The sequence below is a fragment of the Tripterygium wilfordii genome, chromosome 1 (assembly GCF_013401445.1).
Source record: "Tripterygium wilfordii isolate XIE 37 chromosome 1, ASM1340144v1, whole genome shotgun sequence".
NCBI lineage: Eukaryota > Viridiplantae > Streptophyta > Magnoliopsida > Celastrales > Celastraceae > Tripterygium > Tripterygium wilfordii.
Window position 1 is genome coordinate 692,992 of NC_052232.1, and position 15,875 is coordinate 708,866.

Genomic DNA, 15,875 nt, shown 5'->3' on the forward strand with positions numbered 1-15,875 from the left:
AAACAATAACACATGTTTACATAATATTTATATGTCCAAACTTTAACTCGGATTAGATTTCTACCGTACTTAATTGACCAAACTCAGATTGGTTTAAATCCGAACAAATAAATCGAATAATAACCTAATCTGAGTTAAAGCCCGAACAAATAAATCGAACAATAACCTAATCTAAGTTAAAGCCCGAACAAATATATCAAACAATATTTCTATGTTAGGTCCCAAACCCAGTTTTTAACTAGACAAGATTTTTATATTTTAACCTGAATTTTGAACATATAACTTATGTCCAAACTTGGTTTAATCTTGATCGGACAAATTTGATCATCCGAACCAGACATAATTTTGCCAACCTAACTCCACTATAGTATTGAAACACTATCTTCTCATTTGCCAACCATAAAGTACAACCATGTTAATCTATGACTATATTACAAGTAAAGCGCCTGCACCAGTTAACACCTATTCTATGCTTCATCATCAGAATCCTGCACAACTCTACTCCTTTTCAGTCTCTTGGCATTTGGAACAGCACCACCATTTTCAGTATCAGATTCGGATACTTCAGGACCTTGAGAATGAGATGAATGTACATTCTCTAATCCATCTTCTTCATCCTTCTCAGAATCTTCACATGATTCATCTACAGCAGCTCCAGCAGAATCATTATTACTGCTAGGTTCATGGTTTGAAGCATCTCCTTCCGAAATTGCATTCTTCTTTGGATCTATAATTCTGAAATCCCGAGAAGTGCTACGCTTGGCATGTCTCAGGAAATTGAGTTTGGTCAACTTGCTAAGCCGGATAAGATATTTTTCGTAGTCTTCAATCTGGAATATCAGGTCTGGGATACATTTATTTTCCCTCTTAATCTTGTTGATGATACCTTTCTTGGAAGCATTTTCTTGTCGAACCTGGCAATAAAAAATGATTGTCAATTAAGCCTGTCAGCGTATATTACACAGTACACACAACACTTAACACTAGTATGTAATTATATTATAGAGAAAAACAATGCCCAAGGAATCCATTTACCTTTTGCATCTCTGCAACGAAATTATACAGAGGAACTGTGAGCTTCTTGCAAGTTAATTCTACGAGTTTCTGGAATGTAAGGCTAGGTATATGCTGCTTAAAACCTTTAGGAGCAATCCTAAGCCTTGACATCTGAGCTAAAAGCTTGTAGAACCTTGCAGCCAATCTGAGCAAATGCTCGGCTTGATTGTCTGCATATGTTAGATGAAAACAAAGTGCATCAATTAAAGTAAGAAAAATAATTCCTACTTGATCTAGACAAACTACCTACTTACCCTTGAGACTCATCAAAACAAAAGATGATAGTACTTCGACCAATGCCTCAGCCCTGGAGTAGAGATTTTCCTCAAGTGCCAATCTGGAAGCATGTTCTCCATTCTGATTAAAATTAATACTTTTTTGAGCAACCAAGGAAAACATCTTCAGCTTTTTGATCACCCATTCCATATCTCCAAGAACAGCTTCAACCAATTGTAAAATGCAAGAACTTGTAGCAGTACTTGTTGACTGGTTTATGAGAGGGTATGCAACAGAAGCCTCTTGCTGGCTGCTTCTCTCTGGTCCAGTAATTTTTAGCAGTTCCTTGGCCATGTCTTTTGCAACAATGAAGTCATCAGGCGGTGAGCTTAAAATTATAGCAAGTGAAACAACACTTCTCGCAACCTTGGAATTCTTTATGTCATTGTTTTTGCAGATGCCAATAGCCCAATCACCATGGGAGGGCCCACATTTGTCAGGCAATGTCTTTTTAATAAGCAACAACATGTCACATATAACCTGAGGACAAAATTGTGTTAATGGAATTGTCTTTGGAAATACAAATAATTAGGCATAACAGAACTTTGCTATATACCATGCACAATGTTCCAGAATACGTCTTACGTGCTTACCTCAGCTTCACGAAAAAATGAGACTGCAAGAAGCTCAGTGACAAGTGGCTTCAAAATCACATTGATGAGCAATTCTTTGCGTCTAGTATGTTGATCATCAATCCCCGAGACTGCTTCACGTTCACCATCCATGCCAACATACTCAAGTGAGACACACAAAAGATTGTCAATCAAGCCGATTGATTGTGGTCTCAACAAACTGATTGTAACCAATTCCTTCAAGCACAACAAGCCAAGATGGAGATAATCCTTCATGTCTTCTGCTTCTTTCCTTCCCTCCCTTTTCTTTTGATCTGTTGACGTTTTAAGCCCTGATTTAAGTAAAAATATTAGTTTAAGCAATGGCGGGCCCAGCATTTCAATTTCCCCATAGATCAGAGTCTTCAATGGATCTTCCCTGCCCACACTGGGGAAAGATTTTATAAGATGGACGGCAGCATTCAAGGCAAAAGAAATTATCTTGGAACATTTTGATGTCCTGCAAGAGGATGACTGGCTACGGTTCTGGGAGGTTGAATCATTATGGCTGCTTTCAGGATTGCATAGCCTCAAGGCTGTTTGCAATAACTGATGTATACTTGAAGTTGACAAGAAAGGAAACCGCCCTTGCATCAATTGTCTGTATTCTGTATCAATGTCATCCATTGTTCCATGAGTGACAGTTTGCTGATGCAGCCTTTTGACACCAGTATTTTGTCTTAATTTACGGGTTTCCTTATCCAGTGAGTCATGAAGAATAACAAACTCAAGCAGTTCCTTTTCAAGTTCTACTTTCTTAAGAACTGTTGCTTTCGCCGTCTCAGCAGCCAAAATATTCAATACCACTTCAACAATTCCGGATGAAACTGAAGCACAGCATTTTCTTCTCTCTTCTTCAAAAGATGCAGAGCATGCATCCGGAGCCTGACCAAGAATCTCTGAATCAACATGGAGAGAAAAAGAAACTAATAAGGAACTCTCTTTGTAAGAAACTACAAGTCCAAAACTTCTTTCCAAAACAAATGATGACTGGACTACTGATGCTTCAGGAAATTCCAGAAGAGTGCAAAACTATAACGCTTTAAACAATCTTACAGACCTTCCACGTTTCCATTTCTTAGAAACTTCCTGATCTTCAATAACGCATGGGATAAGAACTCACCAGATGCAGTTCTTCCTGCCTGCAAATTATGTTTTTGCTCAAAAAAGGATGTTCACCATTTATATGTAGCCATAGGTCACATTAGGGCATCAACTAGAAATGGCAAATACCTCATTGTCCTGCGAGAGGGAGAAACCAAAACATGTCCATGAGGAATCAGAGGACCGATCAGTTTTACCCTGTGGCTGAAGGAGCAAAATCCAAGAAATACAAGATAGAAGACAATCCAGAGGCTCTTCGAGAACCACCTTTCTACACTCTGTTTTAACACAGCTTCTAATGTTAAGTTGATCCATATCCTGTCAACAATGATCCAATGTCAAGTATAGAGGGCAAACTCCTTTTATATGCATTAATTAATAAATAGAAGAATATAAAGTCACTTGTTTATGTTGTCCTTCTGTTTGGCCTGATAAACCCTAAGTTTTACATCTATATAAAAAGATGTGTAACGTTATCCATATTTAGTATCAACTTCAAATGTAAATCCTGCGTATCTCAGACCAGAGACTACCTCCTGGAAAAAGCGAAGAAAATGAGGCAAAAGAAAATCAAAGACAGCTCTGCAACTAGAGGGGTCAGCCAAGACAATCTTGACAAGCCCATAATACATGGCCTCCTTGACTTTTGCCTGAAGATGTCAATCCAACTGTAATTAGAAACGTGTTCAGACTTCAAAGGAAAAGAAAATGAGGACAAAAACAAAATTTGAGGAGAAGAAACATAACCTGCTGATAAAGACATCGTTGGAGCAAACCACTAAGCTCCTGGAAGAGCCCCTTACCTATTCTGCAAGGAATCTCAGTCTGCTGGCTGGAGCTGGCTTGGCTTGATGAGTCTTGAAAAGACAAAGAGACGTCTCTCTTAGATTGGAATTCTGTCAGTAAAAGATTAATAATAGTATTTGTTGCTGCAAGACGAACTGTGTCTTCACGTCTGAACATGGCTTTACGCACAACCAGAATAATGTAATCCTGCAGAATTGATGAAACCAAGGGAATGGAGATACAAGTACCATATATCGGCAAACAGGATTGAAACCATAAATATCTTCAAAATATAAAATGAAAATCCAGAGTTTCTGTTCACATAGTGTACGTTGATTTCTTTGTACTGTGTTTCTTAATAGAATTGACTATGAGAAGATAATTACCTGAAGATCGTGGCTAAATTTGATGAGAGGCAATAGAACAGTAACAAGATAAGCAGCAACCTTGCCCGGCATGAAAGTATAATAATCCAGAAGTTCCTTTATACGCGAAACATATTCTAACAGTATGTAGGGATAACTCTGAACCAGGTGACCAAGTAGTCTGCATGCAAGTTCCACATGCATTATGAAGGCTGAAAAGAAACAAAGATGAACCATCAACTGAAAGCAGACCTTATGACTGGCTTGCTCTGCTCTGGCTTCAAAGAGAGTATGCGAAACTTGCATTGTTCAATAATCTGTGACACATTGACCTATCAATTACTAACATGTCACATAACACGGATCCGGTTTGTAAATTTTCAGTCATAAAAATGCTGAAGTGCATAAATACAAAATATGAAATTTGAGGAGCAATAACTCATCACCATCTAGAAAGAAATGCAGATTCCAAAAGAAAACTGATGTCCCGTCATAAAGAAGTCAATATAATGTACAGCTTATGAAAGTTTACCAGTACAATAAACTTTTGATGCATGTTACTATTCTTTTCTTTTCCTTTACCAAAAAGCATCTCCAAATATTGCCATCACAATTCGACGGCTACAGTGTAATACCATACTCATTTCTCACCATGTCATGAACCTCAAATAAATTCTTTACAATTTGAATACCGATCTCCTCAATGCCCAGCAAACCATTAGAATGTAATGTCTCTCCACAGTTTCCTTCTTCCACCGACTCCAGTAATATAAAGCCAAACTGCACAATGCTAGGTACAATATGCTCCCTACCATAGTTGCTCTCATTTACCTAAAGGCAGAGAGGCGGATTGATAATTTCAGATCTATATCATTTCATTCTTAATACTTAAAGAATGTACAAATACAAATAAATCCCAAACAATGCAAATGAAGCAAATAAAACTAACAGCTCTTAAAACAGCCTTTTCCACTATTTTGACATTCTGGAGATGCTCTTCCTTCAACTCATCTGTTAGCCACTTACACTCTCTGGAAGACAAGGAAGAAAGCAATCAGCATCAAACAAAAGAGAGAAAATAACTTTACCCATGTTTTCAACTGCTGAACTACACATCAAGACTTGTCTTGGAAAAATGTGATAAACATGAAAATTGGATGCTACAAAAATGTCGTTTTAAATAGACGAGCCTAAAAAGTAAAAACACACGAGTATAATTATTCAAACGTGCTGAAGTATAGAATTCCTAGGCTTGGCCAATGGGTGCTCTTTCGGAGGAAAGCTCAAGCTGTTCATGAATGGTCGCAGTATATTTATAATTTTATATCCCTCGTATGAGAATCTGAGACCTCCATCAATATTATCTTGAATATCTTCACGAAAATACACAATCTATTTCTAAACTCCACAATAGTGTTTACAAGTTGAAATAAATAAATCAAGTAACCTTAAGGTCAAATTCAACAATAGATTTTCTTCGAACTCAACTTGAAGATTTAAATCTAATTAGCCACAAAACTATTTACCAATGCAGTTAGTTAAATTCCAGAGGTATTAAATCCTTACTTAGCAAAACTGTAATCACGATAAGCCATTAGAAGCGTTGTCCTTAAAACCCCCATGGAATTCTCACTGAACCTCCTCACCCTAGCAATTGATAGCAAAACGGCAACAGTAAAATGATTGAAGGCCCTAAGATCCGCCTTCACAAGTCCCATTACCTCCTTCCCCAGAGAGGGGTCCTGCTTCACTGCGAAATTAACATGAAGCAACACTGTCCCTTCAACTTGCCTCATCATGGATCCCACCTTCTTTGACTCCAATTCTGACCCAAACAACATTACAATCCCTTCAATTACCTCCCTCTTGTTAAACCCTTTTGAAGCCAAAACAAGAAGCTGATACACAAGCGAAGGCAAGTCCTGCAAGTCAACACTCCTGATTCCCTTGAAAACCTTCTCCAAGAGAGCTCTCCCTCTCACCTTATCAATAGCAACCCCGAATTCCCTCACAAGCGAAACCATTTTGACCAAAACCCCCTTGGACCACTCCCGCTCAAGAATCTCATCCACCGAGAAATTCACAAAATCCCTAACGTCCTCAATCTCCTCCGATTTCAAAACCAAATCGAAAGCGCGAGGGAGCAGGTCGAGGATCTGGCAATCGTCTAACGTCACAAAAGTTGATATTCTCTCGATGATCTGATGAGCCGTACTTTGGATATCGCGAACGGGGACGTAGTGGAGGAGGGAGGAGAAGAGGTGGACTGCTTTGAGGGAATTGGCATCGCGAGGGATTTGGAGCGAAATGTAGGACGAGAGGAGGGAGGAGAGTAGGGTAGCAACGGAAGGAGTGTGAGGAGATAGAGAGATAAGGGAGAGGATAGATAGAACGTACTCGGAAACGGCGTCGGAAGGGGAGGGAGAGGCGGCGCGAGAGTGGAGGTATGAGAGGATTGTAGGATGAGAGGATGGGGAGAGAAAGGAAGGAGGAAGGTGTGGGTGGGTTTCTTGGGCCAAGCGGATAATCTCAGCATCGGCCAAAGGTTGCAGTGACGGTGACGGCGACAGTGGTAGTTGGTCAATTGCAGTGGCAGAGGTGGTCATGGCGGTGGTGAAAGTCGCTGGTGTTTGTCTCTGTGTTTTTTCGTGTCTTGCAAGCTTGGGAATTGGCGGGTTTAGGGATTCGGATGTTCCCCGTCCTGTCTTTAATTTTTTTTTAATTTTTATTAGCTCTGCGCGGGAGATTCATGTGGCAAACTATGCTTGGTCCGTATAACGGAATTTATCCGATTCAGATTAAATCAAATTTTGATATAAATTATATGTCTGAAATATGGATCTAAATACAAAATTTTTGTCTTATTTAAAATCGGATCCGATCCAAACACATGAATATTGGGCCCGTTTGGATGAGATTTTTTTGAAGCATTTATACTACTTGCAAGTATAAATGCTCCATGTCAACCAAACAACAATTTGCGACACTTACTCCAAAGCATTTTCTTCCAGCATTTCTACTACTTATACTCCATCTATGAACAAGCTTTTTCCAATCTTGCCCCCAATATATTAATGATTTACCAAATATACCCTTAAATGACCTAATAAAATTTAATTAACTTACCAAATAATGTATACCCTTACCAAATAATATATTAATTAAATTTAATTAACTTGGTAATTTATAAATTATTTTATAATTTATTATTATCTTCAATTAATTTAATATATTTATTGATTTTATAAAATTTTTATGTTTGGATACAGTTATACAATTAAAATGTATAATACCCCTGCACGTAATTTATCCAATATGCTACACAACACAAATGTTGACAGTAAAAGTTCAACCAAACACCTACCCAGCATTCAAGCAGCATATCTGCTACTAAAATTGTCAAACATTTCTGCTACCACTATTTCTGCTGACATATCTACTACTTTGCAAATGCTCTACCAGACTAGTCCATTGTCTGGTTTACTTTTTCGGAATCTAACCTGGATTAAGTTATTATCCGATTTACTTCTCTAAATTTAAATCAATCGGGATTTGGTCAATAAAGTATTTCCAAAATCCAAACCACGTTAGGGTCAGAACATATAAATATTTCATAAACGCATGTTATTGTCCGACCCGGAACCCTTTTTTTCCACCCCTATTCATGTGCAACTTTTTTGGGTAAATCGATCACCTATTTTTCCGTTTACTTATTTTTTTTGGCACATACGTCATCATTTCCAAATTACAATATACTTGTTCTTTTTAAGATGATTATCGGTTAAAGAAAATAGCAATTGTATATAAAATAAATACAATTCTTCGCATGGAACAATAATAAAGAAAAAAAATTGAGATTATATTAATTGCCATTCATTATCACTAAATAGATTCAAATATTGTGAACTTTTTTTTTATAGAAAATACATGACTTCTCATTCAAATAATAATCTAGGAATATAAAACATCCATTATGAATAATAAGCTTCTCTTTGTACTATCCCAAACACTGATGTCATGTTATGGGCCAATTAATTATATTCTATTATAATATATGACAATTTACAAATATTGTTAATATAAATATCTAATTCATGTAAAACCAAGAAAAAAAATTGATAAAAAAAAATAGAACGGCACATTGAGTTTTCTACCCACTAACATCCACAATGGATGCTTGATATTAGAGTTATTAAGCACTTAGTGTGTATAATGAATCAAAATCAACACTTGAAACAACTCTTGATATTAGTGAATACTTGACATCTCAAGAGCCCATTAAAGGATAAATTGGACCCATACAACCAATTATTACACATTGCAAATTTTCTCTCATTTTTCTCTCTCCATTCCACCTCATTTTTTAAATTTGTAAAAAAAAGGGAAATGATAAATTAATTCAAGTGTTTGTATTGTATATCATTGTAGAAGGCCTCTTGTTATTTTGATGATACACAACTATCAAGGAAAGATGTAGTACTTGAAAATGAAGTCCAAGTTGCTTAACTTTCAGCTTAGCAACCGAGACGTCGGCCCATAAATAGGTATGGACCACTCGGCCCATACCGTGGCCCACCAAAACCATGTCAGTCACGACATCGTTATGTGTGAAATGTCTCACATTGGAAATACCAACAACTCCTCCTTATCTCATCATTTTTTTCCCATTTCTGAGAGAAGATTTTAACCAAACAGAGATGGGGTTGAGTGTCAAACTCGTCTTTCTTTCTGTTTGTCTGTTTCTGAAACAATATATTGATATGAAATTGAACTGTTCCAGGAAAAATATTTTCAATTATAGAAAAAGTCATCAATGCATTTACGCTCGGATCATCCAAACAGTGGATAACACGATACTGTCAGCATTACCCAACAACTTTCTCGAAAATCCGACTTGAATTAGAGGATTTCCTTCAAACCTGGCCAACGTCACTATTGCCATTAAAGGGCGAAACCTTCCATAAAATCCCTACAGATCCAGATACCCTTTCTCCTTTGGCGTTTGTTGATAAGCATAACTTTTAGAGCCACAATCATACACAGAGAGATAGGAAGAGGCGGCAATGGCAAACAAGTCAAAGGGAAGAACAACGATCGAAGTGGGTTCTGATGGGGTGGCCGTTATCACTATCATCCACCCTCCTGTCAATGCTCTCTCCTTCGATGGTATCTCTCAGATCTTATTATTTTCGATTGTGCAAAACCCATTTCATATCAGGCCGTAATTTCATCTATTCGTTTTATTTGTCGTGGATTAATTCCTTTATTAGTTGAACACGGGCCCCTTTTATTGTGAATTCCCGATCCTCAGTTATGGGGGAGACTGATTCATCTTATTCATTTACTGGTGGGAACTGTGTTTAATTCATATTGTAAATGAACAAGTGACAGACGTGTGGTAGTTTTGATCGAACAGTTTGGATGTGTTTACGTGAGCTGTTTTAATCGTTTGAGTAGGTGTGTAACCATGGAGGCTGGGAAATTGGAGGTGGGTTTTAGAGTAGGAGTAACTTTTGAGGCCTTAGCCCCACAGTGCTCCTTGTGACTAGTTGATAAAAAGGATCAAAGAATCCTCACTTGCTGGTATTGAAATTGATTTACGAGGCTCAAGGGGTTGTGAACTCTTCCAGTTAGATGAATGTCAAAATTTCTAGAGTGAACTTAATCTAAATATAAGGTAGTTGATTCTTTTAAAAGCACTACATGTTGACAGGGAAATTGCTATTTTGGATTTTCGGTGATTACCTAGCTAATTTGAAACTATAGTTGCTTAAACATTTTGTTTGTCTCTCTCGATCAATTTTGTCTTCTCATTCTTGATCCTACTTCCCAGTGTTAAACAGCTTGAAAGAGAGTTTTGATCAGGCCTTGCGAAGAGATGATGTGAAGGCAATTGTTGTTACAGGTAAGCTCGACAAGATTTATGAGCCAAGCAAAGAATAACAAGGAGACGGTAATCGTGTTAATAGTGTGTTGATCATAAAGGTGTATTTTTTTCCTAATGTCGTAACAGGGGCTAAGGGCAAGTTTTCTGGTGGTTTTGACATTACTTCTTTTGGTGGAGTCCAAGAAGGAAAGGGTATGTTTACTGTTTCACAAGTCTTGTGTTGTATTTTGGTTATGCATAAAATAAGCACTTAAATAAAGTCTTAGCTATGTTTTCACAGCGAATGCATCAAAGCCTGGTTTTGTATCAGTGGAGATTCTGAGTGACACCGTGGAAGGTAAAGAATTGGATCTCAATTTTCTTAGTCATGTTGCATTCACAAAAAAAATTATCTTCAGTCATGTTGCATTCAATTTTTTTTTTCTTTAGTCATGTTGTAATATTTTTTTTCTCCAAGCTTTGATTAATGCATGGCAAATTGGCAATTCTCCAATTGCTTGCTTTGTTTCTCAGGTGCAAGAAAACCTTCCGTTGCTGCGATTGATGGCCTTGCCTTAGGTGGAGGTTTAGAAGTTGCGATGGTATGTATTCTTGTGTCATTTTAACGTAAAATTACAACTTGAGATCTCATTACTTGGCCTTGCCTTATGAACAGGATTAGAAGTTGCAATTGTATGTATCATTGTGTCATTTGAGCCATTAGTTTACAACTTGACATCTCATTGCTTTGCCACGTCAGGCATGCCATGCACGAATTTCAACCCCCAATGCACAGCTTGGTTTACCTGAGCTTCAGCTTGGAATAATTCCTGGATTTGGAGGTATGGTAATGGGAGTGTTTTTTTGTATCTATCCAGAAGTGTCCCAGAATGTGATATCCCTTTCTGCTTCTAATGGGCCAACTTTTGTAATTTTCAATGTTAATCGGCTTATTCATTTTATTGTTCTGCCAAATTATGTGTGTGTATGACATTGTAGCCGGGACTTAACAATGATGGCATATACTTTGATTTTGTAATCCCTTCTCTCTTGCATGGGTAATTCCTTACAAAGTGTGAACGTACTCATGTTGATTGTCCATTTAATGTTTGAAGCTTCTATATGATTAACAATGTCCAATTTGCCTACATGTCCTTGTTGATGAATGACTGTTTTGATAATTGAAGAATGATTTTGTTGCTCTTCTAGAGCCTAATGTGGTTGCAAGTTTTAACATGAGTCTAGGTCTGTATCAGTGTTGAATGAACCATATTATTAACTGGCTGAATCATATCGTAATTTTGTAAGAAATATGTAATGTATTCTTTATGGCTCTGTTTTGCTGATATACTAAAACCTTTTCCCCTGTTGTTTTTATTATTGATGTTTTTCACCTTGATTATGTCAGGAACGCAGCGGCTTCCACGACTTGTTGGCATCTCAAAGGGACTAGAAATGATCCTGGTAAGTTGTGACTAGATCATCCTGTTGCCTGATCCTGGCAGTTTCCATTATTTTGCATGATGGCCATACCAAGTTTAGCTAATCTCTAATCTCTCTCTCCCCCTCTCCCCCCTTGTGTGCATAATTAGACGTCAAAGCCGGTTAAAGGGGAGGAAGCTCATAATTTGGGCCTTGTGGATGCTTTAGTATCGCCTAATGAGTTGGTAGACGCTGCACGGCGGTGGGCCCTGGATATCTTGGAGGGCAGGAGACCATGGGTTGCTAGTCTTTACAGGACTGACAAGTTAGATTCACTTGGGGAAGCAAGGGAAATTTTCAAATTTGCAAGAGCACAAGCCCGTAAACAGGCTCCAAATCTCAAACATCCTTTAGTTTGCATTGATGTGGTAGAAGAGGGCATAGTTTCTGGTCCACGGGCTGGACTTTGGAAGGTCTTTATTTGACTTGGGTATTCTTTTGCTTCTCTTCTGGTTATGAAATTGCTTGATGACACAACACATATGCTGTTGGCAGGAGGCTGAAGCATTCCAAGAACTCGTGCGTTCTGACACCTCCAAGAGTTTGATCCACATCTTTTTTGCGCAACGTGGAACTACTAAGGTTTTTTTCTGACTTTATCGCTTGAATTTCCCCCGTTCTCCATTTTATGAGTGGAGATTTCTGCATCAGGATTTGATTAGATGGATATATTTGATTCGTGATTCAATCCTTCTTTTTTGGGCACTATTTGCTTGGCAAGTTTCTTTGCTAATATTTATGACAGTGAAAAAAATGATTTGCGTGGAATGAAATTCAGGGAGATGGTTCGGTAATTTCCCATTTTCATGCTTTATGTTTGATTTTTTACTTGGGTTTGTCAATATGATTATTGACTACTCGAGTTACTCAACAATTTAACAGTGTCTGCATTTTATAATTCTTTTCTTTTTTTGTGCTGTTTACTTGTTTATGACACATGTTCCTAAAGTGGCTCATCTGATCTGTAACTTGAAGTCTATCCCTGATGACGGCGTACTGCTTGCAGTTCATAGTTGATGGTTGATACAAAATCGTGACATTTTCTGTCATTCAAAGCTGTGTTCATTTTTGACAATGATTGACTTCTAGTCTGAAACTGAAGTACAATGCTACAGCCTGAAAACACTTCACATATTAAACTAGGATTAATTTTCAAAATTTTGAACTACTGACTGGTAATTTGGTTCTTCAAACACTTCATAATAATAAAGAGTCATTGATCAATCTCTTTAGATTCTGGTCTTGATTTTCCCTTTATTTACCCACATTTACTTAACTAACTCTCTTGTCTATGAGCTTTGAACAGGTTCCAGGAGTTACCGACCGGGGCTTGGTGCCACGGCAAGTGAAAAAGGTTGCTGTTCTTGGTGGGGGGTTAATGGGTTCTGGAATAGCGACTGCTTTGGTTCTAAGTAATTACCAAGTGATCCTGAAAGAAGTAAATGAAAAGTTCTTGGAAGCTGGGACTGGAAGAGTCAGAGGTGAGAAATGAGTGGTTTGTTAAAATCAAGGCAACTTTATGATCTTGCAACTCTATTCTCACATGCGTTACCTTTTGTGATATTTTTTTTTGTTTAGCCAATCTACAAAGCCGTGTTAAGAAAGGAAGCATGTCTCAAGAAAAACTTGAAAAGACTCTCTCTCTTCTTAAGGGTGCTCTTGATTATGAAGGCTTTAAAGATGTGGACATGGTCATTGAGGTAGTTTAGATGCCATAGGGAATCATTGTTACCATTGTTGTTGTATGATATCCGAAGAACTAAATATTGATCGTTCCTGTTTACATTTCTCCTTGTAACAGGCTGTTATTGAAAATGTTTCTCTGAAGCAACAAATTTTTGCTGATCTCGAAAAATATTGTCCTCCACATTGCATACTTGCCAGTAACACTTCCACAATCGACTTGAACTTAATTGGTGAAAGGACCAAATCCCAAGATCGGATTGTTGGTGCCCATTTCTTTAGGTTGTATCGGGCTTAGTATTTGTCACTTCTTCTTTCTTTTTCTTTTCTTTTCTTTTCTTTTTTTTAATCTTCTTCTCTTCTTAGTAATTTGTGTTTCTGATGCAGCCCAGCTCATGTCATGCCACTTCTAGAAATTGTCCGTACGAATCACACATCTTCCCAAGTGATTGTTGATCTGTTGGATGTTGGGAAGAAGATAAGGAAGACCCCCGTTTTGGTTGGGAATTGCACAGGTTTTGCTGTCAACCGGGTGTTCTTTCCGTACTCACAAGCTGCTTTTTTGCTTGTTGAACGTGGTACAGATGTTTACCAGATTGATAAGGTGATCACCAAATTTGGAATGCCAATGGGACCATTCAGGTATTTAAAATCTTAGGGGACAATGATCTCTTTTTTCTTTCAACTTCCATGAACCTGTCTCATAAATTTTATTTATTTATGCAGGTTGATTGACCTGGTTGGTTTTGGTGTTGGAATTGCAACTGGCATGCAATTTGTTCAGAACTTTCCCGAGCGGACATACAAATCTATGCTTCTTCCAATCATGCAAGAGGATAAGAGACTTGGTAATAAAGAGACCCTATCAAAATTAAATTTGCATTCAAATATTGAGTTTAACATAGGGAGAAAGCAATTTTACTCCTTTGTAACACCAATACAGTGACTACATATGTTTCATATATGTCCTTTGGGGACATCCAATAAGGATTATTTAAGTTATTCATATTTACATTGCCCTTATTTCAGGTGAAGCAACCCGCAAAGGGTTTTATTTGTATGGTGATAAACGCAGAGCTAATCCAGATCCTGAATTGAAGAAGTACATAGAGAAGGCGAGGAGCATGTCTGGTGTGACTGTTGATCCAAAGGTACCTTTTACTCTTGTTTACTTTTTATAGCATTTGACTTCATTTTTCCTCCAGTGTCGCTGCTTCACCCATTGCTGCTATTACATTGGATAATTTAAAGCACTTAATAATGGCATTAGTGAATATTAAATTCAAACGATTGTGATCATGATAAAGATTATTCCTTAAATCTTGGCTGCAGTTTGTGAAGTTAACGGAGAAGGACATCGTGGAAATGATATTTTTCCCTGTAGTTAACGAGGCCTGCCGGGTTTTTGCTGAAGGTATTGTTGTAAAGGCTGCAGATCTCGACATTGCTTCTGTTATGGGCATGGGTTTTCCACCTTACAGGTATGAAACCCTCTATTTATTTTCACAGCTTGCCTTCCAAACCATTGGGGATTTGTTTTGATGATTGCTGTGATTTGGAACAGGGGAGGAATCTTGTTCTGGGCTGATTCACTTGGATCTAAATATATTTACTCAAGATTGGAGGAATGGTCCAAGATGTATGGAGAATTCTTTAAGCCTTGCGCCTTCTTGGCCGAAAGAGCTGCCAAGGGAGCTTCTCTGGTGAGTACTTACATTTCTTGTGCATCAGAAATTCTTTTTGTCCTTCAGTGCGATGTTGATTTAATTGATCGATCATTGTGAACTTGCGATTGAGGTTTCCATTTCTGAAAAAATTATTCTTTGAATGTGTGATGTGTCCCTACTCATCAATAGTTATCATATGATTCCTTACAGTATACTTGCAAGTTCACTTGCAGCTGATTTGATGAATTGTAGAAATGTGATAATCTTCTCCCTTCTCCTGGAAATCCTCTACATCTCATATTTAATTATTTATAACTTCTTTGGACATATTTCAAAGAATAATTGTTTGGGACTGATTGGCAGATTCTTATGCAGCTCATGAGTCGACTTATCGATATGATACATTACTACTATACAGTAGACCTTGATAGTACTGCTCTAACAATTTGTCTCTTTAATGCAGAGTGCTCCTGTGGAACAGGCAAAATCTCGGATGTAAGACGATCTACTTGATGCACTTTTAACCATCTTCTTCGTTCTTCCAGTTCCTGCGCTCCGTCCTCGCTGTGATAACGTATAAACCTTGGCTTACTAGATCAAAGGTGTTTATGTTTCTGGAAATTACTATTTGACATGGTTTTCTGTGTTGTTGGTTTGGTTTATCTTCTTTTATTTTTTTCTCTTCCCAATACTGGTCAATGGTCATCATCTTTCTTCTCCTCTTAATGCAATAAAGGCAATAAAGATTGTAGTAGTTCATATTTCACTCGTCTCACTGGCCTGGCAGATGGTGCATCTTTTTGTGTGAACCGTCATGGTTCTAGGCATGGATTGGGTTCCCCTCCTCTTCCTTTTTGCAGAGGAGGGATCCCAATTCTCTAGCCATATTCGAGTTTCTTTTCTTCCTTTTTTTCACGAGGAATCTGGACCTTTGATGGACCTCATGAGGCCCATCTACTCAAGTTATGAGCATGTTCAT

At 37.8% G+C, this 15,875-nt stretch overlaps 2 protein-coding genes across 2 annotated transcripts; one reads left to right on the forward strand and one right to left on the reverse strand.

Annotated features, from left to right (window-relative positions):
* Positions 1-239: 239 nt before the first annotated feature.
* On the reverse strand, positions 240-6,888 carry LOC120004349 (Fanconi anemia group I protein). Its single transcript, XM_038853716.1, has 13 exons — positions 5,765-6,888; positions 5,148-5,229; positions 4,840-5,029; positions 4,451-4,517; positions 4,220-4,379; positions 3,795-4,040; positions 3,581-3,697; positions 3,177-3,365; positions 3,004-3,085; positions 1,926-2,842; positions 1,311-1,812; positions 1,036-1,226; positions 240-914 (listed from the first exon to the last, which is right to left on the reverse strand). The coding sequence occupies exons 1-13, from the start codon at positions 6,802-6,804 to the stop codon at positions 468-470; spliced, it is 4,230 nt and encodes a 1,409-aa protein (XP_038709644.1). The 5' UTR covers positions 6,805-6,888; the 3' UTR covers positions 240-467.
* A 2,107-nt stretch (positions 6,889-8,995) lies between these two features.
* On the forward strand, positions 8,996-15,660 carry LOC120000391 (glyoxysomal fatty acid beta-oxidation multifunctional protein MFP-a-like). Its single transcript, XM_038848473.1, has 18 exons — positions 8,996-9,364; positions 10,032-10,103; positions 10,212-10,277; positions 10,366-10,422; positions 10,599-10,666; positions 10,825-10,906; positions 11,473-11,528; positions 11,657-11,959; positions 12,042-12,128; positions 12,853-13,027; positions 13,125-13,246; positions 13,348-13,511; positions 13,617-13,871; positions 13,956-14,077; positions 14,259-14,380; positions 14,562-14,710; positions 14,794-14,932; positions 15,360-15,660. The coding sequence occupies exons 1-18, from the start codon at positions 9,262-9,264 to the stop codon at positions 15,393-15,395; spliced, it is 2,178 nt and encodes a 725-aa protein (XP_038704401.1). The 5' UTR covers positions 8,996-9,261; the 3' UTR covers positions 15,396-15,660.
* Positions 15,661-15,875: the final 215 nt, after the last annotated feature.